Source organism: Aulostomus chinensis, chromosome 19 (genome assembly GCF_037954235.1).
Source record: "Aulostomus chinensis isolate RoL2024-O1b breed Wild chromosome 19, RoL_Achi_v1.0, whole genome shotgun sequence".
Taxonomy (NCBI): domain Eukaryota; kingdom Metazoa; phylum Chordata; class Actinopteri; order Syngnathiformes; family Aulostomidae; genus Aulostomus; species Aulostomus chinensis.
In genome coordinates, this window is record NC_141338.1 from 2,544,203 (window position 1) to 2,559,284 (window position 15,082).

A 15,082-nucleotide genomic window follows, 5' to 3' on the forward strand; every position below is an offset into this window, starting at 1 on the left:
CTCCTTGGCTAAAATATACTGAAACAGGACAATAAGCAAAGGAGACGTAGAAACGACTGATTTCTGGTCATAGTTCCTCTCCATTTGTGTGTTGTGTTAGCGCCGGTGCCGTTTTACTCTGTGATCGTCCTGTCACTGACAGGACGATCACAGAGTGGGGCTTTAGGGGCCCAAAGCTGGCCGCTGCTCCTGCTGCAGTCGTTTGAGCGGGCCGGTGACTGCCGGCTGCAGTGTGGCAGACGGACGACAGCAGCTTGATGTGTTGACAGGTCTCCTGAGAGACCTCACCAGTGTCACAGTTGAGCGAGCCCTAAGGGGGGGTCGGTCACGCAGGCCGACATGTTGCTCAGCTTGGAAACATGAAGCAGAAATCAATTAGCTTCAAAACCTTCAGACAAATCCTAAAGAATATGATATTTCTGAATTCATCATGGGCCGACAACACACGAGATTTTCATGCTACTATTACCATCTAAGAAAATTTTGCTGTATATGAGATTGTGCTTTTATTGCGTACGTTTTTGTGTGTGTGTTTTTTTTTTTTTATTAAACTCTGGTTTCCCTTTGTGTCGACCAAAACACCCCCCACAAGACTCTTTAGAGGTGCTTTCGTCTAAAAGCAGCTCTGGTTGCAGCACACAAGCTTTAGCACAGAGCTAAGCTACATGCTGAGAGCTCAAGTTTGGTGTGACTGAAAAGTTGCGTGGAAGTTGAGTGGCTCTTCTATTAGTGTTTGACTTCTGCCGAAATGTCTGCAAACAAACAGCCTCGGTCTGAGGGTGTGAAGCCGTTGAAGCTTTCCTTGTCAACGGTGGTGAAAATCAGGTTTTCCACTGGCAACTTTGCGAAGGTGCTGCAGTCAGAAGCCATCAGGGCAATAATGTGGAGGTTGGAGGGGGTCCCCCCTGGCGTGGTGTCCTGCTCGGGAGCGGAGATGTTAGGGACCCCATGAGGTTGTCGCCGATGAGAAGTTGCTGACTCTCGCGTGTTCAAAGTATCCGGCGACGATAAAGAAACCGTCCTTTGTCTCAGAGAATGGACTCCGCTGCTGTCTACACATGGAGGGATGAGGGATGTTCATCACAGCCCCTGATTACTCTCGCTGTCATGTCATCAGCAACAATGGATGAATAGAGCACATTAGTGAGCTGAGCACAAATCACCAGAGTATCCCATTTCACAGTTGGTGTCTCATACCCTGACAGCCACAGGTCTGGAAATACTCCAGAAACACTTCAAGGACACCAGCTGTAATTAAATCGGACTCGTTTTTTTCTTTGTGTCTTGGATTGCCGTTGTTTGTGCCTGGCTGCAGCAATCATTATCATTGTTATTATATTTACTATCGTTTATTACAGTATATGCGATCCAACCCCACTTACCTGTCAGATATGTTTGGGGTTGTGTACGACAGTCCGTTTATAGGAGGAAGACCCTGTCCTCTGGACCGGGGCTTCTTCTACTGCCTCATCCAAACACACGAGTTGTCCAGGCCCCGTTTGCTACATTCAGCTGGTAGTTGGGTCACGTCCCCACCGTAGGGCCACTGTAACAGAGTCTGAGATCCAGATGTTCTCTACACACTCAAGTGTGGTTGCCAAGTGAATGGAACCGGGAGGACACGCTCTCCAGGGCTTGACTCAACTGAAGTAAACAGGGAAGGGTGTAAAGAACCTTTAATTTGGCCCAGGTACCACTTAGGGTCGTTTGGCTTCACTTTTAGTCAAGTGAATTTTAGTTAAAGGTTTGCCAAAAAGAGCAAGTCCAGAGCCTACATCACTCCTCAGATTGTTATCGTTTAAAAAGAACCGACATTTCCCAGTGAGCACCGCAGCTGACGAAAAACAACCTTTGAACAGGCAGAAACGGTGTATATGAGTACAGAAGATATGTGGATGTATCCGTGGACAACAGCACCACCGCCCACCTTTGCCAGGAGGATCGTATGCAGGATGCGTTCACAGTTTGTTGATAATATGCATCATATTCTAAGGCGTAAATTTCGCCCTGCCAGTGTAAGTCAGAACATCTGCTCTATAGTTACTCGCTATAATTTGTTGAAGGAGATGATGCCAACGTTGGTGGCTCCAAAAGGAGCACTGCTTTCAAAAAAACAATTAAAGTTAAATTGAAGTACGACCCCAGGAGCTGCAACTCCAGTGAAATAAAGCAACTTGTATCAGCTTCAGTTGAAGTTTCTGCGTCAAATTGTTAATTTTGTCTCAGCGCACCAAGAAATACTGCAGTCAGGTATTTGTGACACGCAGCTTTTAATCAAGTTCAACATGCTTTTCTGTCTGTGTTCCTGCAGGCTGCTGGTCTCTGCTGCTGAGCTCTGACAGGACCGGCGATCGCTCCCGCCGGAGATCAACTGGCTGCTCCACCCAGTGGAATTAGATATTGCAGCTTAATCATTAGTGTCCTGGCAGCTCACTGGCTCTTCTCCACCAATAAACTACCGTAAGTCTCTCTCTATGTGTGAAGAAAAAGAAAGTAGGTAGCTTACATCAATTGGACCTGTTGATATAATCTCAAAAGAAGTGACTTGAAAGACATTTAGTGCCAGAGTTGCTTTGCCAAGATGGATGAAACACAGAACAACAGGACTTCTTTGGCCAAAGGTGCCAAGGACATTGCTAAAGAAGCCAAGAGGCAGGCTGCCAAAAACTTCAGCAAAGCTGTCGATCGTGCCTCAGATGAATACTCAGCCCATCGCAGCTACAATCGCTTCCAGAATGAGGATGAAGAAGAGAACAACTACAATACCTACGGCCAGCAAGATAATTATTATGGTGACAATGCAGCCAATGATGAAGATGGGGCCTCCAGTGACGCCACAGAGGGCCACGATGATGAGGATGAGATCTACGAGGGGGAGTATCAAGGTGTGCCGGCCTACAATGACGGTAAGCCGCGGGACGGACAGGTGGCTCTGGGTCAGCCAGTGTCCGACAGCCTGAAGAGCCGCAAAGAGCTGGAGAACGAGAGGCAGGCCGACGAGGAGGAGCTGGCCCAGCAGTATGAGCTGATCATGCAGGAGTGTGGTCACGGGAGGTTCCAGTGGCAGCTGTTCTTCGTCCTCGGGCTGGCCCTCATGTCAGACGGCGTGGAGGTGTTCGTTGTGGGTTTCGTCCTGCCCAGTGCTGAGACGGATATGTGCGTCCCCAACTCCGGTGCCGGATGGCTCGGTAAGGCAAAACGTGTATAAAATTTGTCATCATGTTTCAGTACTCACTGACAGAGAAAGTACAAGACGAGTTCTGTAGTTTCAGTACATGTACACTTTTGAAGAATGATCCCCCTCAGGTACACTTGTCGCCTCTGAAGCACCATATTGCTCTTCAAGAGGCCAGAAGGGAACCGTTTGATGAAAGCCTCTCTGCCATTGGCCAAAGAGCTGCTTTTGCCTGCAATGGGAACAGATTTTATCAGCATTCACTCACAGGTTGAATGACTCTGCAGCAGCCACGGTTCGCATTGATAGGCTCCGGCCAGCATGGACTCGGTCACAAAACCCAGATGAATGCATTCATTTCCAGCTGTCCAATGGTCGGTTACAGATCCGGGAACGCTGGGGCTCCGATCAATGAGACGCTTTGAATAAATGTTACAAGTGCATCAGTGGGAACGCATGATAATTGAGGGAGGGGGGGATTCAAAGAGGCCCTTCAGATTTGAGAGTGTCACAGCTTGCGGACGTCAACTTTGGCAACGGAAAAAGAATTTCTTGTTGATGTTAGTTGAACACACAAGGTACAGAGATTAGTAGACACAGCTGAGTGTTGAGGGAACGAGTGAAGTTCCTCCTGCTAATGACTGGAGTTGATGACACGCATGGCGGTGCACGGAGTCGTGATGGCTGACATTTCCAACAGTAATCTCACTGCCTTAGGAGCTGCCAGTGGGTTGTCATGGCACCAGGTATTTGGATACATGAGTAGGAGGTGTGTTCGCTCCCACACCAGGGAAAAGCTCTGCTTGTGTGCCACTGATGCTTTTGCAGGTTTGAATGATTGTGACTTATTTCTCTCTCTGAACATCTGAAACGCAAAAAAAAAAAAAGAAGCCGCTCCCAAACAGTGACCATTTTTCTCACTGTACTTTGTTAACTGACAGCAGTTTTTAGATTTAAAGCAAACAGCCAGAATTTTACGATGTGTTTGTGCGGTTTTATATTGAGAATACTAACCTTGTGTGTCGGGAGCAGGATGGCGTGTTACTCACCCAGATTTCACCCGTGCTCTGACTCATCTCTCAGTGGGACACGAAATGGAGAGAATAAAAGAATGAGTCATTTTACCAGCTTGCTCCCTCACACATAAATAAACTATATGTGTAAATGCACACTTGTCGAGGGGAAGAAAGCTCTCATGACATTCAGTCTGATGGCGTTTTTACCACAGTTATTGTTGTGGTCAGTGAGGACCAGAAATTTATCAATTCAACTTCGCCCTGTAAATGTTTAACACCCGATGAAGGAATATTCAGCCGGAATCTCAGCAGAGGAGAATTATTAGGTTCGTGTTTTTTAGTATGATTCTCTTTTTTGTCTACACCTCTGCAACTGTCTTCGGTGTGCTGCTCTTTTCACGTATTCAGCTCCGTGATTCACTGAAGGCACATAATTGTTTGCTAACAGATCTCAGAGAGACGTCGGAGTCACGCCGCACACGGAGGCGTTATATTTTCAATCCCAATCTCATTAAAACGATACCTCAGGAATGCCAGGTTGTAATTCTCAAAGTTTGCCCCATTCATCCACTGGGACTCTGGCGGTGTGGTGTTCTAGTTGAGGTGATTCTTAGCCAGATTGCTCTGCCTCTGCCACATAATTTGAATAGATTTTAGTTATTTGAAGAAAAGAATTCCAGCCATGTGCAGCTGATGCAAGTGTCGTGTGTTCATGCCGGAGTGTTGGTGAAGCCTTGGTAGACTGAGGTGGTACTTTCTGAGTATGAGGTGGTACTTTGAATCATGCAGACACACAAACACGGATGATGAATCACAGGCAGTGCAGACGCCCATTGTGTTGCCTACCAACACAGGAGCTGCAGGTTCAGTGGTGCCTCCAGCTGGGAGACACAGTTGGACATGCCTGCAGGTGGGAAGCCAGATGAGGGGATGTGTCCCGCTGGCTGAACCAGCTCCAGGTTTGGACCTGATTGCGATTTGCCATGCTGCCGGTCTTCGTCCAACATTGGGGCTGAATATGACTCCACAGAGGAGGCATGCGGTCGCGCCCGTGCCGCCCCCCCCCCCCCCCCCCCCCCTCGGAGCTCTGGACCAGGTTAGCAGGGAAATAAAGAGAACTGGGGAGAAAGCAGACATGACGGATGTGAAAGCTGATGTTGAATTTACACATGTGACCCACAAAAGTTATATTAGGTTGTGTGTCTGTACTGCGCACACACACACACACACACACACACACACACACACACACACACGGCTCATTAGCTCCGCCTTCGCTGCAGAGGAGTACAGTCACCACTGCAATGGCGACCATAAAAAGACAAGAAAACACAGTAGCCACTTTATTTATTTCTGTTATTTATTCATTTCAGCTCAGTGTGAGTGTCTGTGTGTTACTGTCATTTGCTGTATCTTTTTTCTCTCTCCTTTTATGCACGAACTGTAAAAAAAAACAAAAAACAAAAACAACGTACCAGGCAAACCGTGGGATTATTTGAGCGTTGGCACACACAGGTTGGGACTTTGAGTTATATCAAACGTTCAGATGTCTGAGTGTGAAGCAGAAGTGTGACGCATCCTGGCAGGTAGAAACATCCCTACCAGCATCCACGCTCATCACCAATCAGGTTCAAGAAGAAATGCGAACTGTAATGTTACAGATTCGTCATTGCTTTCATTTTGTTTTACATCAGCCGTCACATTGTTTTAAGTCCAGTCAGAATTTTACTGCAGTGGATCAGACAATCTTCTCATAATCGTGACGAATCATCTTGTATTCATCTGCATTTTAGCTGATCTCAAGTTCAACAAATCACTTTTTCCATGTCTATGCTACTGTGCTTCTTTGTTTCCTCACTTCTTCATTCCCCATGAGCGTATCCTTCCCTCCCATCTGCTCCAGTTACAGGGTCTCTCCCCTTCCTCTGAATTATGAAATCCTCCTCAGATACGGGAGGTTCTAGTTTTGTTTGATCCCTGCTCTCCTGTCTGAGCTCTGGCTGTAATCCGTCTCTTATACACTCTCTGGGCGTCTCGTAGCCATGCAGGTGATCTGGAGATATGGGCCGGAGTTAATCTCTGCAGCATTGTGCTTCACTGCAGTTTAGCCATGGTAGACTGGCTCACGTAGCTCCCCAGAGAAAGAAGGGGGGGGGGGGGGCTGCTTCCATATACCTCCTATCATCGCCCTCCCCTCCCCCCTTTTCTCTTCCACCACATATGGCTCTAATTTGTCTGCGGGTGTTTTCCTGCACCACAGTTTTGTGGATGTTCAGTAAAAAGCTCCGATGAAGCAGCTCTGCAGGTGAAGTGCAGGGGGAAGTGGCTCTGCTTGGAGGGGCTTATTAAGGTCAAGTTGCAGGGTGGGGGGCTGAGCGTGGGGTGTTGAGGTTCATGAACAACGTCATGGACACAACTTCCAGGTTTGCAAATTCATCCTAAGGGATGGATCTGTGCGTCAGCTGTGTCAGGTCACATGACCTGGCACTAGTGTGGCACTCATGTAAACATGAAACCCGGGTAAACACGATCTCCTGTGTTTGGCATCTGTCCGTAACTTGTGGAACTTTTTGTTGTCTCGGCTGTCTGCATTCAGGCGGAACTTTTCCCCTTTTTTGAAAAAAGAAAAAGAAATGCGTAAAATTGGAGACGTAAACTCTTTAAGGTAAGCTCTGATGAAACAAATGTTGAACCGCATGACGAGCTGTGTCCTCTGCCAGCATCCTCACACACATTTGCAAACTTTGTCTTTGGACGGCAGCAACATTTTAATTTTCCTCTGTGGCATCAGGTTACAATCAGAAATACTACCAAACAGGTGCATTTCCCTTTCTCTTGACACCAAATCCTTCACCATTGTCTTCATCTTATCGCTGCTCACTCCTTGTCTCTTCCTTTCTCTCTCTAGTCTCTTCCTTTCCCTCTCTCTTTATCTCTGTCCCTCTCTTTCCTTCTGTCTCTCTGTCTTCCTCCATTATATGTCTTTGTCTTGCCCCGCTCTCCTGCTCTCTTTCCCCCCAACCAATCAAAGCAGAAGGCCGTCCCCATTGAGCCTGGGTCTGCTCCACCTTCCTGCCTGTTAAAAGGAAGGTTTTCGTCGCCGCTGTTGCAGGATGTGCTGCTGATGGAGAATTGTTGGGTGGAGATTCATTGAAGGAGTGAGGTACCAGACCTGCTCTACCTGTAAAGTGTCATGAGAGAACTTTTGTTGTGATTTGGCGCTCTAGAAATAAAGCTGACTTGACCTGACTTGACTTGTCCTTGAGATGCCAACTGCCGCGGTCAGGAGCTGCTATAAAGGCAGAAACATTTTGTCAGAGACTTTATGAAATGCCGATACAGTTATAATAGTAAGTATTTGATGAGCTGAATTGATTTCTTTCTGTGCCTGAACACCAGTAACACGTCTACAGAGGTACACTGAGGACGCTTACCGTAGATTAAACTTTGATTAAAACAGAGCTGCTGAGTATTTGGAGTGAGCTCCATCATTGCATAAACAAATCAGCAGGTGTTGATGTAATTAATACCTGAGGAATGTGCTTCATCCTGGGGGACCCCCCTCCTCTTCCTCCCTGCCTCCCTCCCTCCTTCCTCTTCTGTTTGACTCCCCGCTGACACCCACCCGTCAATCACACGCTCTCCTCCGGGAGTCTCCTCATCTGTTGAAATCTTGATGTCCTGAATGAGGAAATTAGTGCTTGATTCTGCTGTCTGCCTGCCTGCGCTGTCCTCTCATCCATGTCAGGACACGGCATAGCGGCGAGGAGTGACAGCCGAGCCCAGAGCCGTCAGGAGAGAATTACACTTCCATCTAATTATTAGAGGGAAATGCAGAATGCGTGGAGACTGCTAGATAGTTTAAGAATTTAGCTGGAGTCATCCCTGATGCAGAGAAAACTGCAAAGAGACACTGCTGAGAGGTTTTAGACAAAGGTTCACTTCAGCTGTTCTGAGTACATCACTGCATCTTGAGCAGTTTGATGAGTTTCTGGCAATTGATCTGCCAAATTATGAATGGAGAATACTTGTTCATTTGGCTTAGCTGGGGAGATTCTTCTTTCTGAGGTTTCTGCTGCCGCTGCAAACACAATGAAGAAAGAAAGAAATGGAATGAAACTGTGGGTCGTGCAGCATTTAAACAAGCTCAGTGGTGTCTTACTGCAACACGAGCACTGAGCTCAATGCTAGCAACAGCATGCTAACATTCTCATGCGCGGCCACTGAGGCTGAGATGCTATGCAGTCTTTTCTTCTAAGTGAAGTTAAGTGTTTGTTGACAAGCCCAAGTCTAGTCTCAAGTCTTTGGTCAAGAGTCCAAGCTTAAAGTCTTTTCTTGCAAGTTCAAGTCAAGACTCCTGCCCTTAACCGGCAGACCCAAGACGAGTCTCATTCTCCAGAATTTAGCGGTAATGCTGATTCCCCCAATTATGAATTTCTCTCAGTTTCACATTCGCTTGCATGTGGTGGCTTGGGAATATGAATTGGAGTTGTCAAGGCAAGACCAGCGCTGGAACACACTCCCCTTTAAAAAATATTCAGCAAACACCAATCCAATCAAGTTAACGCCCTTCAAAGGTAGCAGCAAGCTAACGTGCAGCTGATGAACATGAGCTAATGTTAAACATGTCATCTTAGCAAGTCACTAAACCCTCATAACATTGGCTCCCCAGATAGTTCCTTAGTGTTAATGCACCAACTAAAAATCTAAGTCAAGTCTTAGGTGGCTTGTGTGTGACTCAAACCCCAGACTCAGACTGGAGTCCCCACCTGCTCGCCGAGGCGCATGGTACAACTTGTGGCAAATGCACGTTCTGATTAATTCCTCTCAAAGGTTGGTGTTACCAGAGTTCTCAACAGGCCTAAATGTTCTGACTAAATCCAACTCGGCCCGGCTCAGTGAGGTAAAGCCCGGGCTCAGCTTGCCTGAGTTAATCCCAACCAAACCTGGACAAGATGCTCCCCGCCATTATTGCTTTGCCTGAGCCCGACTGAGGGTGGCTCAGAGGTAGCGTGGCTGTGTAGCAACTGAAGGGTCGCTGGTTTGATCCTCCCTTCCCCCGGTGACCATGTCTAAGTGTGTTTGAGCAAGACACTGAGCTCCTAATTGCTCCTGACGGCCCTGCGACGGACTGGCGGCCCGTCCAGGGTGAACCCCATCTCTTACCTGGTGTCAGCTGAGAAAGGCTCCACCCCCCTGACCCTTAATGGATAAGCGGTAGAAAAAGGATGGATGGATGGATGGAGGGACGGATGAGCCTGACCGAACCTGACCAATCAAACTGTTGGCCTTCTTCAGGTTGGGTTTGGGTTGAGTGTGACTCCACAAACATGTTTTTGACTGGGATGCGATGATTCACACTCTAATTATGACAAAATGTCATACATGTGAGGAAGTGGTGGCATATTGTTTAGTTGAAAATAATTCAGATTTAATGCTCCCTTCAGATCTTTTGCACAGTCTTTATGCGATTTATGTTTTATTCATGCAGAATCTTGGAGCTCAGAACATTTCTTAGATATTGTGGCTGTCAGTTAGAGGTTGATAGCAGCTTTTAAAACCTGTGTTATCAGGATTCTTTGTTGTTTTTTTTGGTGAACATGAGCACGGTTCTCTGAAACACTGAAAAGCAGCTATTGTCCCTTTGGTCCTCTACTTTTAAGTGACCCTCGCTAATTTACATGAAAGCCCTGCAATCTTGAGCTAAGTGGGTGCTTTAAGGTCTGACCTTTGTTTGAACCCTGCAGGAAATAAGAAATCCAATCTCCAAGAGAACCATACGACGTCTCAGACGCCCAATCACCAGCGTATCCATCCCCCTTTATTACAGATACAAACCCAGTGTGAGCGCGGCCATAAAACAAATGAGCTGATGCACCGAGATACAGCTCCTCGCTTACATGCGCCTTAGACGTTTTGCTTTTGTGTGTAGCTACACAAATCAAAAGATGTCCCCAGTTTGTTGAGAAAGCAGCACTTTTGATATTCAATTTGATATTTTTAAGCCAGCGCCGCTCACTGCCTGGAGTAGAGCCCTCGCCGCGGCAGCGTTGCATAGATAGATCCTGTCACCTGTAATGAATCACCAGCTCTCAGCTTCATGTCTGCACAGCTTGATAAGGCCCTCTGCTATCGGTCCCATCACCTCAAACACAGCGAACGAGGAGAAAGAAAGAGGGACAAAGAAGAGAGGGCTTCCTTCCCTCTGTCGGCATTCTTTCTGGCTTCGCCTCGTCAAACAATCGCACCCCCTCCCAAATACATTAGCATTTTTATTAGCACATAGAGAGTCAAGTAGATTATTTACTGGCCTGACAACCCCCACCCCTCGCCACAACCACCCTTTCCTTTGCTGCATGTTCCTTAGGGACAGGAAGAGAAATGACCCTGACTTCCTGCGGACAAGCCACACTACGGAACAAATGCCAGGACTTGAGAAGCAGAGCTGTGAGGTCAACCGCTGCTGTGTTTGCCCCACAGTCACTCCAGGAAACATCAGATATACGTCGCACACGTCAGATGGACGCAAGCGGAAGTCAGCTGTTTGTTATCCTGTGAGAAAAGTTTGGTTTACAGACAAGAACTGCACATCAGGGCTAGGTTTGTGTACACATGTAAGGATTTAGGCTGAAGAGTAGTGACCGTGCAGCTACGCCTCGCTGCTGTGCATCACATCTCTACGCCACCAGTTTGCTGCAGGCTGCACTGCTGGTCCCACTGGACTGGGTCCTTGGACGCGGTTCTGAGCCTGTCAGACACTGCTGCAGTGAAACTGGTGATTTTTCTGAAGGGAGTCAGGACGAGGGGAATGACACGCAACTCTGGTGTTTTCAAATCATCCCTGGGAAGTCACCAGTAGAGCTGAGCTGTTGAAGCCAGTTTTACATTCTGGACAAACTGTGTAATTACAAAAATGTCATCACATGATGCACCGAGACTTAGTCTCTTTGACACAGATTGTGAAAGAGGTGGCTATGAAACGGTGAAATGCCTCATTAACCATAATAATTTGATCCGTTTGGTCCTTTTTCATTTTGAAGAGCGGCAAGATTTAATGAATTCAGCCTGATTCAAGTCAACAGGGGGTTTAAACCGTTAGTTTCCTGGCTCTGGTGAAGGAATTCACTCTGTACCTGATAGCTGACCTTTGAAATGTGATATTTTTAATTAACCCAGAGCTGAGAACAAATATTCTCATTGACCTCATAGAATTTTGTGCAGGTTCCTTTTTGACGAAGCCGCGTCGAATGAAACGACTTCACTCAGCTGTTCGGCTACGTCCTGTTTATCGTGCCGGCTCGTTACCTGCCAAGAAACGAACAAATGAACGACATGACAAGAGGACAATGGAGCAGAGAAACAAAACCAAAATGAGTTGTGAACAATAAATGTGGAATTATTATTGGTGGAGAACTTGTATTTGCAGTGGGTGTTGGTGCACATTTCCTCATCGACTGATCACGTAACTGCAGCTGCTGTAACTTCTACCCTCAATGTTTATCGTGTATCGATTTAAAAAAACACATCTTCTTCCTGCGTGGACTGTAGGGTTCATCTAACCCCGGACGCGTATCGACTATCATAATTGGCGTGAGGAAATGGAACACCGTCAGCCCCGTCAAAACACAGTTACATTGATCTACGGTGCTGTGGCGTCGCTGTCCCGTGAGCTAATTGACTCCAGCTCTGTTCTTTTCTACGCACTTCCATTTATGTGACCTTTCTGTCAGCGGCTGGGAAATCACACAGCCAGTGTCAGGCGGAGGTGTGCAGCGCCGCTTAGAGAAGCACCACTTAATGCTTCAAAGTGTGAGTGTGAGTGTGTGTTTTTAAGACCAGTGCAATCGTAGGCGTCTGACACCAGCAGTGTAACAGCTATTGTCATTGAACACATAATATAAATGATAATGATGATGTCAGCGGTCAATGGCTCCGCCCCCCTGCGACCCTGGCCAGGATGAGTTGTATAGATGAAGGATGAATGGATGTAAAAGCTGTAACATATGGTTTGATACAGTTTGCTGCACCAGTGCATTACAGTACAGCAGGTCGTCCTACTCGTGCTTCCTACGAGTGAGGGACACCAGCTTATTCTACCAGCGGAGGGATTTCCCCAGTAGATTTGGTGGCGTTGGATACCCCTCCAGGGACTACTTTCATGCCTCCACGCCAGTGACTGCTGTGAGCCAGAGGCTTGATATCTCAGGAAAGTCTTGAAGGAACTTTTTTTGTGTGTGTGTGTGTGTGTCAGATTTGGCACAAACGTCCACTGGGACGGGAGGATGAAGTGAAAAGATTGTTTCCGCACACTCTGAGGAGCCATACGGCTAAAGTACAGATCAGAAAAGTTCATTAGTAGCAGTGACACATGGACGCATATGCAAAATCATGTCTGGTACCATCAGTTGACATTTGCAGCAACAATGTTTCACCGTTTAAAAGTTGTATGGAGTTCTAACATGAATTTATGCTTCATACTAACTGGCCTGACAATCTCATTAGTTCTGCATGATTTCCATATGTTTGCTAGGATTAAATTGCAGTGAAATCTCAGTCGTTCGGTGACTGGAGACGGCAGGGAAGCTCACCTCACGTGGCCTGGACTGCTGCTCACAGGGATTTCACTTCAGTTTCATCATTTTAACTGCCTCTGGATGATGTTGCAGAGCCAGACATGACGGTGTTTAGCTCTCAGTCGGGACATTCGCCGTTCCAGGGCAGCAAAACGCTTATTTCAGTCGTGATTGATGGTTGGAAGAAAGTGCAAAGGGAAACATTGAAAGTTTTGTTGCTGCTCCGTTACATAAACCTTTGAGTCCAGCTAGCTCTCGTACAGAATTACAACACATTTTCTTTGATTGTTTAAAAAAGTTGTTGCAGGAGGATCCATAGAGATTCATGCTCGTGTCAGAGTCTAATATGTGTTTTATTCCTTCTCCAGGTAGCATTGTGTACCTGGGGATGATGTTCGGAGCGTTTTTTTGGGGCGGTCTATCAGACAAGGTGGGCCGCCGACAGTGCCTGCTGATCTCCCTGTCTGTCAACGGCTTCTTTGCCTTCCTCTCCTCCTTCGTCCAAGGCTACAGCATGTTCCTCTTCTGCCGCATGGTGTCTGGCTTTGGGTGAGTTTCCTGACTCTTCTCTTGATCCCTCTTATGTTGTACATCCTTTCCTGAGCTCCTGGGACTTCCTCTGCAGCCTCCCACGTCAAAGCACATGGGGGGAGTTTATTCTAACGGCCTGGCACCCTCCACCACGTCAGGACGGAGGGAGCAAAGCAAAACAAAAAGCTCTGCAGAAATGAGCTGAGCACGCGAAATGGACATCTGTGCGTTTTAGCGCTGCTAGGTTCCGCTGGGCTGCCTGCATCTTTGATGGACGACTCGTCCCTCAGTGGTCTGGCGTCCCTGCTCACGCTGCAGCTGACTGGGGGAGTGACCTCTACATCTAATCCTCCCGCCGTGTCTAACAGCCTCTTCCAGAATAGAAGAGGCTCCTTTACATTGTAATCATTGGGTCCGTATGCAGCTGCGCTTTGTTGCAGTAAAAGGGATTTATGTGCGATCGTGTTGCTCTGCTAAACAAACGCATCCATAGGTGTGATTATGTTGGTAAGGCAAAACAGAAATTCCCAGGAACGCTGAGCCTCCATCTTTCTTACAGCCAGACTTCAGGAGAAATACACTCCAGCGTCTCCTGCTGCCGCCGCTTTCATTAAGATGTTCTCGCCTCATTAACTTTGCAGCCATAAGTAGCAAAGAAAAGACAAAAGGGAGATTTAAAGTGTTGGGTCGCACAAATCGAAGTCTGTATTTGTTTTCTCGACGGAAGAAAATAACAGTGCCTGGACGTATTGGCTGGTGAGCAAAAGTGTGTGTGAGTGTGCTTGCGCAGGTGCATGCTACGTACAGGTAATGATAAAATTAATTTCTTATTCTGGTCAGTAAACACTTTCTGTCCTGTGTTTATTTATTTTCCATGTGATTATTTGAACAGCGGCCATAGAAGCGTTCCTGCTGACTCAGCACCCCGCTTGCCATTATGTGAATGTATTTTCATGTGAGTCCATGCACCCAGACAGAGGAGGCACGTCTCTGATCATCTGCTATAACGTAACGAGACCCCGTGAGAGGCTCAAAGATACATCAGAGGTTAAATGGCGCACGCGCAACATCCTGTTCGTCTCCGATGGCGTGTTTCCTGTGATGGATTCAAGTTGAGCTCGACGCTGTTTCTGCCTCAGTTTGAAGACTCAAATAATGTTCAATAATTCAAGAATCTCTCTTGTGACATGGACGAATGTCATTCCACTTTATCACTTTGTACCTCGTCTGCTGCCTGAGCCAAGTATGGAGGCCTGGAGGCGCCAAAGCCAGGGGGGAAAAAAATATGTGGTGGCCACAAGATATAAGTTGTTCCCAGCTTTGATTAATTTGTGGCCATGAGATATAACTTTTTTTTCCCAAAAAATTAATCAAAGTTTGGGAACATTAATCGTGGCTGCTGTCAAATTGAGGGAAAAATCCATGTTTCATCCCCACAAATAAATCCAGTTCTGAGAGGAGGTTCTGTGTGTTTCTCTCCCTGTGGCTCTGAAGCCAAACTCCTGATGGGCGTTTCAGTAACAGTGAGACAGAAACTCCACAAGTTGAACCCACCAGATCTCGATGGTCAAAGTTAGGAGCTACTTGAGAGTTTCTACTCTGTATTTTGTAACAGGAGGTGACGATTCCACAGTGACGGAGGGGAACGCGCAACTCCAAGCCGCTTTAGGTTTTCTGCATCTTTGCACGTTCACAGATCGAACTCACGCACATGAACCCAAGTCACATGAACCCAAGTCACATGAACGCGGGCTCCTGAAGCCTGCAAGGCTAATAACAGCGGTCTG

At 47.1% G+C, this 15,082-nt stretch overlaps 1 protein-coding gene across 5 annotated transcripts in view; it reads left to right on the forward strand.

Annotated features, from left to right (window-relative positions):
* Positions 1 to 15,082, forward strand: part of LOC147243652 (synaptic vesicle glycoprotein 2C-like) — a 50,936-nt gene that overhangs the window by 22,438 nt on the left and 13,416 nt on the right. For all 5 annotated transcript variants that reach the window (XR_015110376.1, XM_086187297.1, XM_086187296.1 and 2 more), the window contains 2 exons: positions 2,312 to 3,188; positions 13,133 to 13,313. Coding sequence is in view for 4 of the 5 variants with exons in the window: in XM_086187297.1 (XP_086043423.1) it covers positions 2,582 to 3,188; positions 13,133 to 13,313 (788 nt within the window). In the remaining variant the exon portion in view is untranslated. The remainder of the gene's footprint in view (positions 1 to 2,311; positions 3,189 to 13,132; positions 13,314 to 15,082) is intronic.